This window comes from Anomaloglossus baeobatrachus, chromosome 1 (genome assembly GCF_048569485.1).
Source record: "Anomaloglossus baeobatrachus isolate aAnoBae1 chromosome 1, aAnoBae1.hap1, whole genome shotgun sequence".
Classification (NCBI taxonomy): domain Eukaryota; kingdom Metazoa; phylum Chordata; class Amphibia; order Anura; family Aromobatidae; genus Anomaloglossus; species Anomaloglossus baeobatrachus.
In genome coordinates, this window is record NC_134353.1 from 200,987,374 (window position 1) to 201,010,237 (window position 22,864).

The window sequence follows — 22,864 nt, forward strand, 5'->3', positions numbered from 1 at the left end:
GCAGAACTACAAGGCTCAGCATCCTCCATTCACTAGTGTATGCAGGAGAGCAGACAGCAGCTGCAAAACTACAAGGCTCAGCATCCTCCATTCACTAGTGTATGCAGGAGAGCAGACAGCAGCTGCAGGACTACAAGGCTCAGCATCCTCCATTCACTAGTGTATGCAGGAGAGCAGACAGAAGCTGCAGAACTACAAGGCTCAGCATCCTCCATCCAGGACTGTATGCAGTTTTTTACCCAAAAAGAAAAAAAATGACATGGGCTTCGCCATATTTTTGTATGCTAGCCGGGTACAGCAGGCAGGTACGGGCTGCCCCCAACCCCCAGCTGCCTATTTGTATCCGGCTGGGAACCAAAAATATAGAGAAGCCCTTTTTTTTTTTAATTATTTAATGAATTTCATGAAATAATTTAAAAAAAAAATGACGTGAGCTTCACCTAATTTTGGTGTCCAGCCGGGTACAACTAGGCAGCTGGGGATTGGAATCCACAGTGAAGGGTGCCCAAGCTTTCTGGGCACCCCCACTGCGAATTGCAGTCCGCAGCCACCCCAGAAAATGGCGCTTTCATAGAAGCGCTATCTTCTGGCGCTGTATCCAACTCTTCCAGCTGCCCTGATGCCGGGTGGCTAGCTGGGTAATAATGGAGTTAGGGCTAGCTGTATATTATCAGCTAGCCCTAAGCCCGAAATTCATGGTGTCACGCCAATATTAGACATGGCCACCATGAATTTCTAGTAATGATAAAAAAAAAAACACAACACAGAAAAATATTTTTATTAGAAATAAAACACAACACAATTAGTGACTCCATCTTTATTGAAATAAACCCCCCTCCGCAGTAATCCTGGGTTAGGGTCCCGCGCCATCCAATCAGGATCCAATATCATCTGATCAGTTTGCTGGAAGGCAAAGCGATCAGATGATGTGTCAGGTTAAAGGATGTGAATCACATCACACAGCAGCTAATTGTATAAAAGCCGATTATACAATCAGCTGATGCATCAGTAGAAAACAAAAAATAAATAAATAAATACATACTCCCTTATGTGCTGATTACCAGCAGCTCCTGCAGCGGAGTCTGATCCTGGCCCATCACTGCAGGAGCTGCCGGTAATCAGCTGATGAAGTCCGCTGACGGCAGGATCAGCTGATAGCCGGCCGGGCGCGAAAAAGCCGGCGACACCGCGAGAATCGATCAGCTGATGCGTCAGGTGACTGCATCAGGTGATCCACCGCCAGGTCCTTCAAGCTTCGTACGTGCCCCGGGGAGACTGCACACAGCCGAAGCGGCGGTACCGAGACAGGGGCTGGAAGCAGGCATGGCACCGGGACCCTGCAGACAGGTGAGTATGACATACACACACACATACACACTCACTCACACACACACTGTATATACACACACACACTGTATATACACACACACTGTATATACACACACACACTGTATATACACACACACACTGTATATATACACACACACACACACACACACTGTATATACGCGCACACATACACATACACTGTATATACGCGCACACACACTTTCTTCCCCTGGCTGTGTAGAGCTGCTGCTGTCTCTGTGTGATTGCTCTCAGTGCATCCACTGGGAAGAGGCAGGGAGGAGGGTTTGGTCGGAGAGCAGAGTGGGTGTATTAGACACAATGGGTGTGTTAGATAAGCTAGACACCGCCCTAGAGCCACAAAGAATTCTGGGACTTGTAGGAACTGAACACAGGAAGTCAGAGGAGAGATTAACCCCATCAGAGCTGGAGCCAGCAATGAGCATGTGCTGCTGGTGCACAATAAAAGGTAATTTTGCTGAAAAAACATAATAGATGTGTTGAGGGGCACATATTAGCAAGATTTATCAGAAAAAAAAAATCAGTTTTGGTAACTGGACAACTTCTTTAAGAGTCAATAAGTATGATTTAACAAAATGAACATTACACTCAATAAATAAAAATGAATTAATAATAATATCTTTGATTTCTTTATTTTGACACCTGGTGCCTATTTAGCATAAGACACCATGAGGTACACAAGCATCTGTGTCAATAGGAATTGGTGATTAATCTTTTGCTTGGTCTCCTGATGAAACGCTATCTGGAAGCGAAACGCGACGAGGCAGCCAAGATGTGTCATTAATTGAGGGAAGTACAATTTATTTCATATTTATCATGAATTTCACACCTTTAGGTGTATTTCAACATAAAACAAATCCAAAGAAATGAGCCAGAACATATGTTGGTATAAGTGGAATATGTAGGTGCTTATTCGCACTGTGGCCATTTAACAGACAGAACCTGAGATAAAACAAAATAAGCAAATACCTTTCAGTAAGTAAATAAATAGACAAATAGTAATAGTACTGGTAAATAACATAGAGTCCTTAGTTGAAAACATTTTGATCAAAATCCCATTGTGATAAGGCGAACCCAATCAGGATGGGCCCTAAGGGGTACTTCACACACAGCGAGATCGCTACTGAGATCGCTGCTGAGTCACGTTTTTTGTGACCTCATTAGCGATCTCGCTGTGTGTGACACTGAGCAGCGATCTGGCCCCTGCTGTGAGATCGCTGCTCGTTACACACAGTGCTGGTTCGTTTTTTTATTGTTGCTCTCCCGCTGATAAGCACACATCGCTGTGTGTGACAGCGAGAGAGCAGGAATCCTGAATGTGAAGGGAGCAGGAGCCGGCGTCTGACAGCCTGCGGTAAGCTGTAACCAAGGTAAACATCGGGTAACCAAGGTGGTTACCCAATATTTACCTTCGTTACCAGCCTCCGCAGCTCTCATGCTGCCAGTGTCGGCTCCTGCTCCCTGCACATGCTAAGTTAAGCGGTGTGAGCTGGTAACTAAAGTAAACATCGGGTAACCATACCCGATGTTTACCTTAGTTACCAGTGTCCGCAGCTTCCAGACGCCGGCTCCGTGCAAGCGCAGCGTCGCTTGCACGTCGCTGCTGGTTGGGGGCTGGTCACTGGTCGCTGGTGAGATCTGCCTGTTTGACAGCTCACCAGCGACCATGTAGCGATGCAGCAGCGATCCTGACCAGGTCAGATCGCTGGTCGGATCGCTGCTGCATCGCTAAAGTGTGAAGGTACCCTAAGTCTTCTGCGATGTGCCAGCAGGCCTCAAAATAGACAGGCACAGAACGGAACTGTTCAGACACCTGCCCGTGGAAAGCTATATAAAGGCAAAATGCCCAGGCCAAAAAAAAAGGGAGTGCCACACCCGTGTTTCTACAAGGTATAACAAAACCTAAAACTAAAGAAATGAGCCAGAACATATATGTTGGTATAAGTGGAATATGTAAGTGCATGTTCGCACTGTGCCCGCCCCCCCCCTTGTCCTTCTGTCCCGTATTGTGATAATTATTCATACTGGGCCATTTTTGCTGTATTTCTTCTTTTCAGGGAATATTTTAGTATTTTATATTTGCCCGGGATCTTTATGGTCAGACATTGATGAGTGGGGGCACCATCCTTAAGTAGCCTATTAATGCCAACCTCTGCGGTTAGATGGGATCCAATTTTGGGCCACCCAGAGAAAGTGTAGCAATATGTTTAGCAATATTGATCCTTCTTCCATAGACATGCCTTTTTTTTACTATAATAATATCACCTCTCATGTCCCTTGAAGAGTTTTCTTTTTTTTTAATGCATTTGTGGTTTCTGTAGTTAGTACCTATTGTATACATTAAAGAAGTGCTTCACTACTCTGCAATAGTGACCACATCTCTATTCTAAATACCTTGTTCAGCCAAATCTGCCTCTGAATGGCGCTATTGCGTCTGCTCATCCCAATGAAGTGACCACCTCACATCCCCCTGGGCTCTGTGACCTCTAAGATCCAGTGATGTCAAGTCAACTTCCAGTTGACCTGACATCATCAAGGCTGGCCCCAGTCTTCCTGAGTGAATGGGCTGTGGGCGGTGTTTCACCGCTGGTCACAGCCCAGCATTGCTCATGGTTGAGGCGCTCTGTAGTGATGGAGACAGCGCGCGACATGCTGCGCTGTGATACTGGACTGTGATGAACAGTGAAACGCAGCCCACAGTCAGTCATGGAAACTCGGACCGGGCTTGGTGATGTTGGGTCAACTGGAAGTTGATGTGACATCACCGGAACTCAGAAGTCACAGAGCCCGGGGGGGGTGGGGGTGGTCACTTCATGGGGATGAGCGGACCGTAATAGCGCCACTCAGAGAGAATTGGCTTGACAAGGTATTTAGAAAAATCCTTCCCTATCAGTTTTACAGAGATGTGGTCACTACTGCAGAGTAATGAACCATCTTTTTAATAAAGATTAAATAAACTTTTAAAAAGGGTTTTTTTTTTACCATTTTCCCTGGTCAGAGGGGTGTCTGGACATTGTGTGTTACTGAGCAGTAATTGGACTGTGTAAGAACTCCCCCTTACTGGTAACACCTTGGTGTCTTGTGGAGCATGTTCTTTAATGTTTCTATGCATTTTGGAGGAGGATTCAGGATGCTATATTACAAACTAGTCTTGGAAGAGTGGAAAATTCTAGTGTAATGCATTTTTTTATTAATCAGTTTATTTTAAATGTGAAATTTCATTGCTCCATCTCCAATGGTCCAAGCAATAACAAATTACTCATGTCTCAAACATAAAAAGGCCGAGGTAATAATAACCCTTAAAGGGAATCTGTCAGGTCCCCTATGCCTTCCAACCCATATCTGTATGCCCAAATTCCCTCCCTAACTATTCACTAATATCAAGGTTTAAAAAAAGTGCTTTGATAAATAGCCTGAATTATAAGCAAAGCGTGCCATGAACCTGCAGCATTTACCATCCCCATAGTCTTTAAGCATTTAATTATTCTGCCATCTACAGTGACTCACAGCCCGATGACTAAAATGACACAATAGTAGGCTAAAAGTATGACAATAAAGTTGGTAAAAACGACAGTGCACAGATTATAATATACGCTCCCAAGCCTTTACTATTGTGCACAGCTGTGTGATCCTACATGTTATAGCACAATGTAACGCCAGTGTTGTTTTCATATAAAGAGCTCGGTTCAGCTCCATCCGTCTTCCAGAATAAGCATCTGCGGTGTTTTTATTGTTTGCAGTTCTTTAAATCGTGCTTCATTTGCCATTGAAAAGCCAATGTCATAAAACAGATCAATGGTATTAATGTGGGAGTGGGTGGCACTATTAATGAGAGCTCTGCTGCTAGTAATACCGTGGTTCGAGTTACTTTCCTGTGGTCATACTATAAAGCTCTTATTGTATTTAAACCAACCATGTGCAATTAACTCCTTACAGCATTACAGTAACTGCAACCCCATTTAGGCTGCTGTTTTCTCTTTAGAATCTTTGAAACGACCTGTCTCCATGTGCAATTTGCTTTTGTTTTTTTTAAATAAATTGAGCTTCACTCACCCTCCCCAGGTCCAGCATTGACTTTCTACCGCTTCTTCCAGTGTCTGTTGTTATCTGCAGTGCTGACGCGGCATAAACAGTACTGAAGGCAGTCAGTGAACTCAGTGGCTACGAGCACCTCGTGTAGTCTACGCAGGAAGAGCCATTGAGCCCAGTTATTGGCTGCAGCATTGTCAATGTGACATCATAGCTGCAGACAATCACAGACACAGTAGGCAGCAGTGGAGACTCAGCACTGGACTCGGGGAGCATTAGTAAAGCCCAGCTTGTTTTTAAGACCAACTGCAGCCAGGGCACTGGGGCTTTTCTAGAACCCCTTTAGGGATATAGGATAATACCTGGGCAGAAGACAACTTTCCATCATTCTTTCTATCATCATAAAGCCATATAGCAAAGTAAAACCTTTTACAAGAAAAATGAGCAGTTAACAATAATTTCATTTTTTTTTCCCTTGAAAATATTTTCTTCTACCATAAGACCCCCAACAACTACCCTACATGTACTAGAAAAGTGGCAGATCAGGGAACCCCAAAGTAGCTCCCAGGAATCCCCAGGGTCCCATGGAGCCATCATCGGAAAACACTGCCCTACTTTTTTACATTTGTGTGTTGTGGAACGCCCAAGGAGATATTTTGAGCTAAAAGACAATTAATATGCACAGTATTCACTTCTGCTCATTGCTTAATATTTCAACAATATGGAAACAATAAGTCTGAAAAACAAAAACAATTATTTCAAGATGTTTTCGAATAATTTGAAACTTAAAGCTAAAAATGTTCATATACTGCTATGATATTGTTAAAAAACCCTGAATGCTGCTGTCAGAATGGTTAAAACATAACAAAAATGCAGTTTTATGTTTACCAGGTATCAGTCAGTTTAGTGATTCCAATTGTATTAATTGTATTGATACGTATAATCGACTGTGCTTTTTAAAGGGAATCTCTGACCAAATTTTTGCTACCTCATCTGAGCAGCAAAGTCTCTGATTCCAACGATATATCACTTACATTACTAAGTGAAACAGTTGTGACAGAATCAAAGTACTTAGATGTAGCAGAGCTCAGAAAGTTTACCCTGCCCATACCATATTTTCCGGGGTACATTGTCTATTGCCAGTGAGCTGCTAATCAGTTCTCGGGGTGTAGCTGGACCAGGTCTCACATGGGCACCTAGTCCGGGCAGTAATAATCTCCTGCTGATAAAGCACTCATTATATTGAAACCACAGCATACAGCCTGTTGTACAGTTGTGCTTAACAGTTTACATACCCCAGCAGATTTGTTACTTTCATGGATTTTTTTTAAAGAATATGAATGATAATACAAAATCTTTTTTTCCACTCATGGTTAGTGGTTGGGTGAAGCCATTTTTTGTCAAGCTACTGTGTTTTCTCTTTTAAATCATAATGACAACCAAAAACATCCAAATGACCCTGATCGAAAGTTCACATACCCTGGTGATTTTGGCCTGATAACATGCACAGAAGTTGACACAAATGAGTTTGAATGGCTAATAAAGGTAGCATCCTCACTTGTGGCCTGTTTGCTTGTAATAACTGTGTGTGCATAAAAGCTGAGTGAGTTTCTGGGATCCAGACATACTCTTGCATCCGGCTACTGATATTTCTGGACTGTGAGTCATGAGGAAAGCAAAATAATTGTCAATGGATCTACAGGAAAAGATAGTTGAACTGTATAAAACAGGAAAGGGATACAAAAAGATATCCAATGAATTGATAATTCCAGTCAGCAGTGTTCAAACTGTGATTAACAAATGGAAAATCAGGGGCTCTGTAAAAACCAAACCACGATCAGGTAGACCAAAAAAAATTTCAGCCACAACATCCAGGAAAATTGTTCAGGATGCAAAGAAAACCCCCACAAATAACATCAGCTGAACTACAGGACTCACTAAAAACAAGCGGTGTGGCTGTTTCAAAATGCACAATAAGAAGGCACTTGAAGAAAAATGGGCTGCATGGACAAGTCGCCAGAAGAAAGCCATTACTGTGCAAATGCCACAAAGTATCTTACCTGCAATATGCCAAACACCACAGAGACAAGCCTCCAAACTTCTGGAACAAGGTAATTTGCAATGATGAGACCAAAATTGAACTTTTTGGCCACAACCATAAACGTTACATTTGGAGAGGTGTCAACAAGGTCTATGATGAAAAGAACACCATTCCTACTGTAAAGCATGGAGATGGATCATTGATGATTTGGGGATGTGTGAGCTACAAAGGCACAGGAAACGTGGTCAAAGTTGAAGGAAAGATGAATGCAGCACATTATCAGCAAATACTGGAGGCAAATTTGCACTCATTAGCCTGGAAGCTGCGTATGGGACATACTTGGACGTTCCAACATTGCAACGATCCAAAACACAAGACCATTTTGACCTGTCATTGGCTACAGCAGAACAAAGTGAAGGTTCTGGAGTGGCCATCTCAGTCTCCTGACCTAAATATCATTGAGGCACTCTGGGGAGAACTCAAACACACAGTTCATGAAAGAAAGCCCAGGAATTTACAGGAACTGGAGGCTTTATGTCAAAAAGAATGGGTAGCTTTACAATCTGAGAAAATTAAGAGCCTCATCCACAACTATCACTAAAGACTTCAAACTGTGATTGATGTTAGGGGCAATACATGGTATTAAGAACTGGGGTATGTGAACTTTTGATCAGGGTCATTTGGATGTTTTTGGTCCTCATATTTTAAAAAGAGAAAACAGTAGTTTGATGATAAATGGCTTCACCCAACCACTAACCATGAGTGGAAATTTTTTTTTCAATCATTCATATTCTCTGAAATACAGGCCAAGAAAGCAAAAAATCTGCCGTGGTATGTAAACTTTTGAGCACAACTGTTTAAGTTGTATAAGAGAACTTAGCACAGCTATTTTTTAAAGCTAAAAGTCTGAATCTTCTGCTTTGGATTTACAGTTTACATTAACACAAATCCACTCAATGTGGTTAATCACTGTGGGGCTAATTCTCGAAGTTTCTATGAGGAAGCTACCTTAAGAATTGATGTTTGAATCTTTTTTTATCCACAAACACAGTATTCAAATCCATATGTGTAAAAATATCTGTATACGACCCACTATTCGTATTCCCATTGAGAAAAATATGAGATGGAATTCAAGCTAATTTTAATTTGATATAGGCATGAGAAATTATAGGTTTAAACCTCCCTTATAGAACAAAGATACCAACACAGTTTTGTATAGTGCATTCACAAACATCTCAACATTTCTTGCTTTGCTAATGTGTGGTGATTTACATTGTGAAAATATAAAAAAATTAGGTGTTCCTCTACATCAGGCCTGGGCAAACTAAAGCCCATGGGCCACATCAAGCTGTTCCTACCCAGCTGTTCTCATCCTATCCACACCACAGCCACCTTCCCCACTGTGTTGGGGGGCTGTAGTGATCATATTGTGATGGGGGCATGTGAGGAGATAATATTGTGTGGGGGTAATCGTACTTTGGGGGGCTACCATATTGTGTTTGTGAGCATACTGTGTGGGGGGCTGTGGGGACCATCAAACTGTTTGGTGACAGCTGAGGCTTCATATTGTGTGTGGGTGCACCATGCTATGTATTTGGGGCTGTGACTCTGAGGTTCAGCATACTGTGTGGGGAGATGTAGGTCCATCATACCGTGTTGGGGACTGTGAGGTCATCATACTGTGTGAGGGACTGCTGGGACCATCAAATTGTTGGGGGCAGCAGGGCCATCATATTGTGTGTAGGTGCATCATGCTATGTACTTGGGACTGTGAGGTACAGTATAATGTGTGGAGAGATGAAGGTCCATCATACTGTGTGTGGGTGATGTGGGGACCTCATATTGTTTGTGGGGAGCTGTTTATCATGGTACAAGGGCTGAATAACAAGATTAGTATGGTTTCCAGCTTTCTATAAATATTATAAAAAGCAGTAGATTATATGTTTTGATCTGCTCAATAATAAGAATAGAATGAATGATAATAAGAATAGAATAAATGATAATAATAAGAATAAAATAAATATAATATAATAACAATAATAAGAAATGAAATGACTATAAAACAATAATAGTATGTTATTATTAATATTGGATATAATATCAGTGAATTAGTTACATAATTATATAGGTTGAATAAAGACACAGGTCAAACTTACTCCACCAGGTTCCACCTTTCTCCACCAGTTACAGTTAGGTCCAGAAATATTTGGACAGTGACACAATTTTCGCGAGTTGGGCTCTGCATGCCACCACATTGGATTTGAAATGAAACCTCTACAACAGAATTCAAGTGCAGATTGTAACGTTTAATTTGAAGGTTTGAACAAAAATATCTGATAGAAATTGTAGGAATTGTACACATTTCTTTACAAACACTCCACATTTTAGGAGGTCAAAAGTAATTGGACAAATAAACCAAACCCAAACAAAATATTTTTATTTTCAATATTTTGTTGCGAATCCTTTGGAGGCAATCACTGCCTTAAGTCTGGAACCCATGGACCTCACCAAACGCTGGGTTTCCTCCTTCTTAATGCTTTGCCAGGCCTTTACAGCCGCAGCCTTCAGGTCTTGCTTGTTTGTGGGTCTTTCCGTCTTAAGTCTGGATTTGAGCAAGTGAAATGCATGCTCAATTGGGTTAAGATCTGGTGATTGACTTGGCCATTGCAGAATGTTCCACTTTTTTGCACTCATGAACTCCTGGGTAGCTTTGGCTGTATGCTTGGGGTCATTGTCCATCTGTACTATGAAGCGCCATCCGATCAACTTTGTGGCATTTGGCTGAATCTGGGCTGAAAGTATATCCCGGTACACTTCAGAATTCATCCGGCTACTCTTGTCTGCTGTTATGTCATCAATAAACACAAGTGACCCAGTGCCATTGAAAGCCATGCATGCCCATGCCATCACGTTGCCTCCACCATGTTTTACAGAGGATGTGGTGTGCCTTGGATCATGTGCTGTTCCCTTTCTTCTCCAAACTTTTTTCTTCCCATCATTCTGGTACAGGTTGATCTTTGTCTCATCTGTCCATAGAATACTTTTCCAGAACTGAGCTGGCTTCATTAGGTGTTTTTCAGCAAATTTAACTCTGGCCTGTCTATTTTTTGGAATTGATGAATGGTTTGCATCTAGATGTGAACCCTTTGTATTTACTTTCATGGAGTCTTCTCTTTACTGTTGACTTAGAAACAGATACACCTACTTCACTGAGAGTGTTCTGGACTTCAGTTGATGTTGTGAACGGGTGCTTCTTCACCAAAGAAAGTATGCGGCGATCATCCACCACTGTTGTCATCCGTGGACGCCCAGGCCTTTTTGAGTTCCCAAGCTCACCAGTCAATTCCTTTTTTCTCAGGATGTACCCGACTGTTGATTTTGCTACTCCAAGCATGTCTGCTGGATTTTTTCTTTTTTTTTCAGCCTCAGGATGTTCTGCTTCACCTCAATTGAGAGTTCCTTAGACCGCATGTTGTCTGGTCACAGCAACAGCTTCCAAATGCAAAACCACACACCTGTAATCAACCCCAGACCTTTTAACTACTTCATTGATTACAGGTTAACGAGGGAGACGCCTTCAGAGTTAATTGCAGCCCTTAGAGTCCCTTGTCCAATTACTTTTGGTCCCTTGAAAAAGAGGAGGCTATGCATTACAGAGCTATGATTCCTAAACCCTTTCTCCGATTTGGATGTGAAAACTCTCATATTGCAGCTGGGAGTGTGCACTTTCAGCCCATATTATATATATAATTGTATTTCTGAACATGTTTTTGTAAACAGCTAAAATAACAAAACTTGTGTCACTGTCCAAATATTTCTGGCCCTGACTGTATATCACTAAATCGACTATTCATTTCACTACAACAGACACCGTCTCTCATGGGATCCCTCATGAAAATGTATTGCCCAACCCTGCTCTACATTATAGGAACTCGGCTAAGCTGTAAGGCCATGTGCACACGTTCAGTATTTGGTGAGTTTTTTACCTCAGTATTTGTAGTCAAAACCAGGAGTGGGTGAATAATACAGAAGTGGTGCTCGTGTTTCTATTACACTTTTCCTCTGACTGTTTGACTGCTGGTTTTGGCTACAAATACGGAGGTAAAAAACTCCCGAAACACTCAATGTGTTCACGTGGTCTAAGGGTTGTCTCTGGGGACATGTTAGCTGACTGTTTCCTATGTTCACCAACAGTAAATACAGATCTGGCCTATTATAAAGACTTCCACTCAAGATACACACGTGTGTGTGTGTGTGCGCGTGTGTGTGTGCGTGTGTGTGTGTGTGTGTGAATATGTAGGTTTCTGTGCTTACGTGGGTTAATATGGCTTGATGAGTTTCTAGATTTCTTACACTATCATTTCTTAACATCAGCGCATTTCTTCCTATTGCTGCTGCTGAAGACTCTCAAACCCTTTAATCATAAAATAATACCTTGCATCCTATCACGACTGCACTTATTGTATTACCACACACTCCCCTTAAAACCTCCTGGCATTTCAACAATTGGGGTGGGAAGAACAGATTTTACAAGTTGTATGACTTAATCTTTTTTGACATCTTTATGCATATGTATTTCCACACTGCCTGAGATCACCTTAGAGCTAATGTGTTTAAAGGATAAGGATTAGAATACAGAGGAACAAAGATAGAGAAATAACAAAGGCTTATACGTGCCATATGGAAGGAAAATTCATCTACACAATAAACGTGTGTTATCTAATTGGTTCATCTAAATTCTCAAAAACTGCCTGTACTTACATGTAACAAAGGATATAACTGCATTTTATTCCCCCTTCTTTAACCCAATGTGTTAATGCATGTCTGTGATGTTACTCTTAGATGATAGACAGGGCAACCTTATCTAATGCAGTATTGCAACTACTAATAAGGAGACAGAATATGTCTTTATTAGTGATGAGCGAGTATGCTTGTCACTACTCGGTACTCGCACGAGTATCACTGTACTCGGGCTACTCGGCGGGTACCGAGTAATTTCGCGATACTCGTGCTGTACTCGTGGTCTTCATCCCTGCATGTTGGCGCTCTTTTGAGAGCCAGCCCTCATGCAGGGATTGGCTGGCAGACCACTGCAATGCCACAGCCCTGTTAGTTGTGGAATTGCAGTGATTGGCCGGCCGGCACAGCGTGACCGAGCCTTTATACCGGCGGGCACGCTGTGCTCTGCACACAGCCATCTCATATTCCCTGCTTTCCCCACCCACAGGCGCCTATGATTGGTTGCAGTGAGACACGCCCCCACGCTGAGTGACAGGTGTCTCACTGCACCCAATCACAGCAGCCGGTGGGCGTGTCTATACTGTGCAGTGAAATAAATAATGAAATAATTAAAAAAACGGCGTGTGGCCCCCCCAATTTTAATACCAGCCAGATAAAGCCATACGGTCCCTCATCACCAATTTATTAACCCCGACAAAGCCTTCCATGTCCAGCGTAATCCACGGACCTCCAGCGTCGCGTCCAGCTCTGCTGCATGCAGGTGACAGGAGCTGCAGAATACACCGCCGCTCCTGTCAGCTTTACACAGCAACTGAGGTGAGTAGCGCGATCAGCAGCTGTCAGTCAGGTAACTCACGGCCACCGCTGGATCCAGCGGTGGCCGCGATTAACCTCAGTGACAGCTCAGCTGATCGCTATACTCACCTCAGTTGCTGCGTGGAGCTGCCGGAGCGCGATCAGCTGAGCTGTCACTGAGGTTACCCGCGGCCACCGCTGCATCCACCGCTGGATCCAGGTAACCTCAGTGACAGCTCAGCTGATCGCTATACTCACCTCAGTTGCTGCGTGGAGCTGACCGGAGCGGCGGTGAGTAGCGCGATCAGCTGAGCTGTCACTGAGGTTACCCGCGGCCACCGCTGCATCCACCGCTGGATCCAGGTAACCTCAGTGACAGATCAGCTGATCGCGCGGCTGTCTTCAGTTGCTGTGTGAAGCTGACAGGAGCGGCGGTGTATTCTGCAGCTCCTGTCACCTTCATGCAGCACAGCTGGATGCGACGCTGGAGGACTGTGGATTACGCCGGACATGGAGGGTTTGTCGGGGTTAATAAATTGGTGATGTTAGTGTTTTTTATTTCTAATAAAGGATTTTTTGGGTGTGTGTGTTTTTTAACTGTAATTTACAGATTAATCATGGAAGGAATCTCGGGGAGACACCTGACATGATTAATCTAGGACTTATTGGCAGCTATGGGCTGCCATTAACTCCTTATTACCCCAATTTGCCAACGCACTAGGGTAAATCGGGAAGAGCCGGGTACTGTCCCAGAACTGTCGCATCTAATGTATGCGGCAATTCTGGGCGGCTGCTGACTGATATTGTTAGGCTGGGGGGCTCCCCATAATGTGGAGCTCCCCATCCTGAGAATACCAGCCTTCAGCCGAATGGCTTTATCTGGCTGATATTAAAATTGGGGGGACCGCATGCCGTTTTTTTTAATTATTTCATTATTTATTTCACTGCACAGTATAGACACGGCCACCGGCTGCTGTGATTGGGTGCAGTGAGACACCTGTCACTCAGCGTGGGGGCGTGTCTCACTGCAACCAATCATAGGCGCCGAAAAGCAGGAAAGCAGGGAATACGAGATTGTTTAATGAGCGGCCGGCTTTTTCAAAAAAGGAAAAGCCGCCGGAGTTTAGTGAACAGCTGTGCAGCGCCGCGGCAGTGATCGAGGAACGGTAAGTAAGAGAGAGGGGGGAGAATGACCGACAGACTGTGAGAGGGGGACAGACAAGACAGAGAGAGACTGACAGAGCGAGACCGACCGACGGGAGATAGAATGAAAAAAAAAATGACCGACATCGCTAGTAAAAAGCACAAAACGTGCGTTTTGGACATCGGAGTGCCACACAATGTTTTTACATAAAATCTTTCATGTAATAATCTCAAAAAGTAACATACACCAGCTCTATCTCACTATTGGGTATGTGCCCTTAACATTTCCGCCATGAAAATTCATTTTGGTGTCATTTTGGAAGGTTTTCTGGTGAGTCCGTAAAAATGGCGTAAAACTCGGACAAAATTGTTCACAGCTGTGACTTTTGAGTGATAAATGCTTCAAGGGGTCTTCCCGATGCTGTTGCCATGTCATTTGAGCACTCTTCTGAGACTTTTGTGACATTTTTAGGGTTTCTACATGCTGCCGGGGGTCATTTCAGAAAAATACTCGGGTCTCCCATAGGATAACATTGGGCTCGGTGCTCGGGCCGAGTACACGAGTATCTTGGGATGCTCGGCCCGAGCCTCGAGCACCCGAGCTTTTTGGTACTCGCTCATCACTAGTCTTTATTGGTAATTCAATAGCACAAATTAAAAGCTATAGTAATATTATAATAGTTTCACTATTATATAATTATCAAAGCGGATTAACACTAAAGTTTTTACTTTTTGTTGGAATATAATCTATTTTTTCGTTTTAGTAATCTGCTTTCTTAAACCTAATATATAACAAACCCCACTATCAAAAATATGAGCAGAGGCTAAAATGCGATCTCTTGAAGGAGTTATCCGGCCTTATTGAGGATATTCACTACTGTTACATTGATGGCCTATCTTTAGGATAGGTCATGAGTTGTTTGATCGATGTGACACCCAGCTCCCCACCGAACAGCTGTTTACGGTGCCGGCGATGGCAGCAGACAGCCGGCAATACTCAGTTCTGGAGCTACCTCGTCTTTTGATATGGGCTAGGTACTGTACACCTGCCTCCTATTCAAATCAATAGGAGGTAGATGTACAGTACCTGGCTGTAGCCGCTATTAGTTGAGAGCAACTCCAGGACTAATCATTTCTGGCTGCAGGCTGCTGCCGCTAGCACCTAGAACAGCTGATCCAGCTTGGGGTGCCGGGGGGTGGATCGATCAGACATTGATGACCTACAGTTAGGTCCAGAAATATTTGGACAGTGACACAATTTTCGCGAGTTGGGCTCTGCATGCCACCACATTGGATTTGAAATGAAACCTCTACAACAGAATTCAAGTGCAGATTGTAACGTTTAATTTGAAGGTTTGAACAAAAATATCTGATAGAAATTTTAGGAATTGTACACATTTCTTTACAAACACTCCACATTTTAGGAGGTCAAAAGTAATTGGACAAATAAACCAAACCCAAACAAAATGTTTTTATTTTCAATATTTTGTTGCGAATCCTTTGGAGGCAATCACTGCCTTAAGTCTGGAACCCATGGACATCACCAAACACTGGGTTTCCTCCTTCTTAATGCTTTGCCAGGCCTTTACAGCCGCAGCCTTCAGGTCTTGCTTGTTTGTGGGTCTTTCCGTCTTAAGTCTGGATTTGAGCAAGTGAAATGCATGCTCAATTGGGTTAAGATCTGGTGATTGACTTGGCCATTGCAGAATGTTCCACTTTTTTGCACTCATGAACTCCTGGGTAGCTTTGGCTGTATGCTTGGGGTCATTGTCCATCTGTACTATGAAGCGCCGTCCGATCAACTTTGCGGCATTTGGCTGAATCTGGGCTGAAAGAATATCCCGGTATACTTCAGAATTCACCCGGCTACTCTTGTCTGCTGTTATGTCATCAATAAACACAAGTGACCCAGTGCCATTGAAAGCCATGCATGCCCATGCCATCACATTGCCTCCACCATGTTTTACAGAGGATGTGGTGTGCCTTGGATCATGTGCCGTTCCCTTTCTTCTCCAAACCTTTTTCTTCCCATCATTCTGGTACAGGTTGATCTTGGTCTCATCTGTCCATAGAATACTTTTCCAGAACTGAGTTGACTTCATGAGGTGTTTTTCAGCATATTTAACTCTGGCCTTTCTATTTTTGGAATTGATGAATGGTTTGCATCTAGATGTGAACCCTTTGTATTTACTTTCATGGAGTCTTCTCTTTACTGTTGACTTAGAGACAGATACACCTACTTCACTGAGAGTGTTCTGGACTTCAGTTGATGTTGTGAACGGGTTCTTCTTCACCAAAGAAAGTATGCGGCGATCATCCACCACTGTTGTCATCCGTGGACGCCCAGGCCTTTTTGAGTTCCCAAGCTCACTAGTCAATTCCTTTTTTCTCAGAATGTACCCGACTGTTGATTTTGCTACTCCAAGCATGTCTGTTATCTCGCTGATGGATTTTTTCTTTTTTTTCAGCCTCAGGATGTTCTGCTTCACCTCAATTGAGAGTTCCTTAGACCGCATGTTGTCTGGTCACAGCAACAGCTTCCAAATGCAAAACCACACACCTGTAATCAACCCCAGAACTTTTAACTACTTCATTGATTACAGGTTAACGAGGGAGACACCTTCAGAGTTAATTGCAGCCCTTAGAGTCCCTTGTCCAATTACTTTTGGTCCCTTTAAAAAGAGGAGGCTATGCATTACAGAGCTATGATTCCTAAACCCTTTCTCCGATTTGGATGTGAAAACTCTCATATTGCAGCTGGGAGTGTGCACTTTCAGCCCATATTATATATATAATTGTATTTCTGAACATGTTTTTGTAAACAGCTAAAATAACAAAACTTGTGTCACTGTCCAAATATTTCTGGACCTAACTGTATCCTATGGATAGGCCCTTAGTGTAAAAGTAGTGGTCAGCCTTTTTAAGGTACAAGTCTGCAATCACTCTATGTCACTATGTGACTGCAGACTTGTGAATCCTCCCATTACACACTCTGCATGCTGTGAGGATTCTCTGGTGTGGATGTCGGGAGTGGGTGGTTATGTACTGCAAGTATACTATTTACATATTTCTGGAGAAATTCTGACAATACTGTGTCTGGCCTTGCTCAATACACCTGCAGTGAGCGAGGCTGTGCCCTACTAGTCAGCAAATGATTGTAGGTAAGTCACATGCTTGTGGTCACTCGCCCACCTTGCCCGCCACTCTCGACATGGAGAATCCTCACAGTGCACAGTGCATGCAATGTGAGGACTCACAAGTCTGCAGTCACGTAGAGTGACACATAGAGTGACCACAGAATTGTATTCAAAGGCTGGACAACCCTGTAACGGATACACCCCCATGTTATGATAACTGATAGAAATATCAAACTTGTAGAAAGTAGTGATGGGCGAACCTGAACTGTAAAGTTCGGGGTTCGTACCGAACACATAATGTTCATCCACACGATCCCGAACACGAGCTTTCCTGGGAAGCTCATGTTACAGTTCAGGTCCAGTTCGGGTCCATTGGCTGTAAAAATAAAAAGCACATTATTAAAAAACAGTCTGAATATACTTACAGGTCTCGTGACGCGCCCTGCAGACTCTGTCTCCCGGTCGTGTCTGCTTCCGATCATTGCTGTACCCCCGGGTAACCACCACTGACTACAGGACCTTCCATGATGTCATAGCCATGTGACCAGTCTGGTGTGAATGTTGTACAAACATTGGCTTACAGACTGGTCACATGGCTATGACGTCATTGAAGGTCCTCTTAACTTCTGGGGGTATTCGTTGCACTGCTCGTCAATCGGAAGTCTTTGGCTGTTTTTGGCGGTGTTCACGGTAACGTCAGGGTTTACCCAAGTCCATGGCTCATGGACTCGATTGAACTTTGATTGTCACTGTGCGAGTGTCGCATTGCATCACCCGGCCCGACGCACACTCTCCCAACAGGAGCGAGTCGGCTGCATTTATTTCCATGCAGCTGAGCCGCCCCTGTCCAGAGAGTGTCAGGCCCTGTGGGGTGATGCAATGCGAGAATGCATGAGTCAAATGCAAGTGGAATCATACCCTCAGTGTCAGTCTGCTTCTCGCTCTGTACAGAGCAATGAAGCAGAGCTGACATGGCACTCTCTGCTTCTCGCTCTGTATATGTCTGTACAGAGTGATGAAGCAGAGCTGACATGGCTCTCCCTGCATCTCGCTCTGTATAGACGCTTGTCTGTATAGAGTGATGAAACAGAGCTAACATTGCTATCTGTGGACTAAATCTGACTAAGGGTTTTTTTATAATAAAGATGGAGTGTCTAAATGTTTTTTTTTATTTCTAATAATACATTTTTTTCTGTGTTGTGGTTTTTTTTTACTGTTTACTAGAAAGTCATGGTGGCCATGTCTAATTTGGCGTGACACCATGAATTTCAGGCTTAGTACCAGCTGAGAATACAAAGCTGGTATTAACCCCTTTGTTACCCAGCATCCCACTGCCATCAGGGCCGCTGGACGAACCGGGTAAAGATCCTGGAAATGGTACTAAGAACAATGTGACATTTCCAGGGGCGGCTGTGATTTTTAGCGTGGGGGGCTCAGAATGCTTGGGCCTTACCACACTGAGAATCCCAGCCTCCAGCTACCTGGCTTAACTGACTGGCGATCAAAATACGGCGGGAGTTCACTCATTATTTTTTTAATTATTTTTTTAAATAATTAAAAAAAAAATAATGGGCTTCCTGTATTTTGATTGCCAGCCAAGGTAAAGCCAGGCAGATGGAGGTGGCAGCCCATAGCCATCTGCTTTATCTGCTCTGAAAATTAAAAATACCATGGAGCGCTACGTCATTTTTTTAAATTATTTATTTTTACACTATTATATGAGTGCGGGACCCAACAGCCAATCCCAGACGCTGTCATGCAGAATGGGTGTCTGTGATTGGCTGTTGGGAGTAACCTGGAATCTGCCCATACATTCTAGATGCTAAAATGTATGGACTGGATTCAGGTTACTTCAGCATCCAATTACAGACGCCCACTCTGTGACAGCGTCTGTGTTTGTCTGTTATTTTAACAGTAAAATAAAACAACAACACAGAGAAGACATTTAGGACTCCATCTTTATTACTCAAAAAAAAAAAAAACTCCGACGTAGTCCAAAGGCGGGCGAATATCTTCAGACATCCAGGACCTTCCATGACATCATCGCCATGTGACCAATCTAGTGTGAATGTTGTTACCTCGTGGGTTGCAGGACCTTCCGTGACGTCATAGCCATGTGATCAGTCTGTAACCCAATGTCTGTACAACATTCACACCAGAATGGTCACACGGCTGGTAGGTCCATTAACCCAGGGGCACAGCAATGATTGGACATGGAAGCAGAAGCAGCCGGGAGACAGAGTCAGCAGGACACATCATAGGAACAGTAAGTATAATGACAATATTTATTATTAACTATATTCTTTATTTTACAGCCCCCCCCCCCCGCCCCATCCCATAACTGTAAAGTCCAAGTTTGGTGTTCGGACGCAAGTTTGTGTTATCTCAAAACCAGAACTCGATCTTTACAAAACCTTTGAGTGAGGCTCCCGAACGCGAACATCGGGGGTTTCGCCCATCACTAGTAGAAAGCGGTTATTAAGGAGTTCAATGGTTTTACTTTTAGGAAATGCATAAAGTACACCTTATCCCATAATAGTTAATTTTTTTTCTGTCTCTCCATTCCTGAGGCATTCAGATATTGGTGAATAATTTTGCATTTCTGTCATGATTGACTCCTGGCTCAGCTGGAGCTGAGCCTTTTTTTTAGTTTCACTTCTGATGCAGGTCACGTTAGGGGTTAATCCTTTCTGCCTCGTTCTGGAGGTCAGGTTGCTTTATTAGGGCACTGTTTCTCTTGGACTTCGCCAGTGATACTTCTGGCTCTGCTGTGTTCTGCTCTTGATTGACCTGTTGTCTGCCCTGCCACCTCCTGACCTCCGTGTTCACCTGACCTGTAAACCCCCTCTGTTGTCTGTTTCCATCAGTGTCTCTCCCGCTGTCTCCCTGTTCGTTCCTTATCTGTTTACATTTATTCTGTCTTGTCTTCCCACTCCCCGTCGCTTCTAGGCTCTGATTTCCCGGCTACTGACTATTTGCTTCCTTTTGACTACGTTTAGACTTTGCCCTTGTGTACTTACAAGACCTCATGTTGTGACACGGCTTTCTGACGATTCTTCTGCCATCTGGTGGGCTTGACTAGTATTACCTCTGCTAGGGAATTCCCTGCTCATACGTTTCCTCCACTTTTACGCCCCCTAGTGGTTTACCAGCTAACTACCTTCTCAGATAGTTTCAGGAATCCTCTCAGTCCCACATTACTGCGCTGTACTGCTATTGTACATCTTAGAGTACAGCATGACAATTTCTTTTTATAAGGTTAGCGCTCAGTCATATATGTTTAATTATTTTGCATCCGTATTTGTAAGAGTCCAAACATCTGTCGATCTGCTACTTGTTTACTGATCAGCAGTCATTTAATTTACAGTTTAAACAGGCAGATATGCACCGAATGATATATAACAGATCGCTTACTGCCACTGGTCTCATCAGCGTTATGAGAATGATGATCTTTTGTTGAGACTAAAAAATCATTTTACCTGGCAAACGGCCATTTTGCTCCATCAGTTGATTATCGGCAGTCTATTTACACTATGAACGCGCTGTCATATTAATTGTGCAGGGTAACTGGACCTTAAGACCTAAAGACAAATCCAAAAGCGGCTCCAATACATAGAAAAGATGGCAAAGCACCACCTTTAAGACAGAGCAATAGCCTTATGCTCCCTGTTTAAAAATTAAAAATTGTGGTCATAGATTAAGAAAAAACCATATACAATAGGACAATAGGAAAGGGGAAACGCGTAGAGGCGATACAGAGCATGCTGCTAAAAGGGAAGTAACCATTCTTTTCTTCCCTGTGGGGTTATCTATACCCCTTTTTTCTGCTCTATTAGAATCATCTGCATGATTGCCCTCAGGCATTGCATTACATGTATTCGCATCGGTTTATGCAGTGCAAATCTGTGCAATTATGATTGTGTAAAAGTTTATCCATGTGTGATTGCCATACCATACTATATCACACTGGGACATGGGAGGAAAAGCTGACAGATGGAACTGAATTTTCCATTATGTTAATGTGCTCCTCCATTATGTTAATGTAGATTGTGTATTATGTACTATGTACTAATTTGTACTGGATCATGTACTATGGACTAATTTTTCTGCAGAAGCCTGCCTATACTGGGGCTTAATATTTGATTTTTTTTTTTTGTCCTGGTTTTCCTGATAGGAAGCTGTTATCTATCAGACAGTGTGATTATATGAGCACTTTGTTGTACCATGTACTAATTTGTACTGGATCATGTACTATGGACTAATTTTTCTGCAGAAGCCTACCTATATTGGGGCTTAATTTTTGATTTTTTTTTGTCCTGGTTTTCCTGATAGGAAGCTGTTATCTATCAGACAGTGTGATTACATGAGCACTTTGTACTTAATACATTCTAGTACTATTGTATGGCCATCCGTAGTGTAATTACTATTTTAATTCACTAACTATCCAGGGCAACTAGAGGGTGAGCCGACGTGGAACGGGGGCGCCCAAAACAGTTACGGCGTCATACCCTCCGTTGGTAGGTAGGAGCAAGGTCCCATAGGGTGCTATAGGGACCCCATATATTTAGCTCCTCCCCTTCATCATCTATGCCCTTTGTGTGTTCACTATTAATGGGTGTCTAAATTTTAAAATATATCAATAAAAGTTTAATTTTAATTGAAATTGAGGTTTTTTGTTTTTCGTTGGTCATAGATTAACAAATGTACAATATTGTAAGTAGTATACAATACAGTACATGAAAATAACAGTTTTAACCTTATAATAATACGATATGATAATTAAAATTCTAAGAGACCCCCCATGGAGCCCCCAAGTGAGTGCCCGCTCTGTATTCCCTAGTGGTTCTGCAACAACATAATTGGTTCATTTCTGGTAAAGTTAGAATTGGAGTTGGTAGAAATGTACTCATTCTGAATCCAGCGTTAAGAAAAAAAAAAATATATATATATATATATGTATATATATATATATATATATATATATATATATGGTATATATATATATATATATATATATATATATATATATATTACCTGTTATTTATATAGTATAACTGATTGATTAACTTTCATTGCAAAGTTGTCTGGTCATTAGGCTGGCCGACTACTAGGCTATGCCTGCTCTTTTCTCTCTAATTTTTTTCCTATGTTTATGCTCTATTCTTGACTTTGACATGCAAATTCATAAATACTTATGCAAACTATTGACCAAAATACATCAGTTTGAAAGAAGCCTTTATTTTACCAAATTTGTAAATATACTATAGGTTAAAATTATTTTTGTATGCACAATATAATATAACTAAACTGCAATGTTCTTAAGAACCTCCATCTCTTTTTCCAGGTGAAGGCCACCGATGCTGACTCAGGTTCCTTTGGAGATGTCCAGTACTCTCTAAGTGATCGGTTGCACAACACTAAAGAGTCTAAAAAATTTTGGATTGATCACGATTTTGGACGTATTTGTGTATCACAAGATATTGATAGAGAAGGAGAACCTGGAAGTTATGATCTTATTGTAAAAGCAGAAGATGGCGTAAGTTTTTATTCCTCAGCCTTCTTTCATCAGATACCTTCTAAACAAGATGTCATAACCTCATTTAAGAGTCTT

At 42.6% G+C, this 22,864-nt stretch overlaps 1 protein-coding gene across 1 annotated transcript in view; it reads left to right on the top strand.

Moving 5' to 3' along the window:
- The window catches only part of DCHS2 (dachsous cadherin-related 2), a 439,992-nt gene that overhangs the window by 187,837 nt on the left and 229,291 nt on the right, over positions 1-22,864 (top strand). The window contains exon 2 of the mRNA XM_075347710.1: positions 22,598-22,789. Coding sequence (XP_075203825.1) covers positions 22,598-22,789 — 192 coding nt within the window. The remainder of the gene's footprint in view (positions 1-22,597; positions 22,790-22,864) is intronic.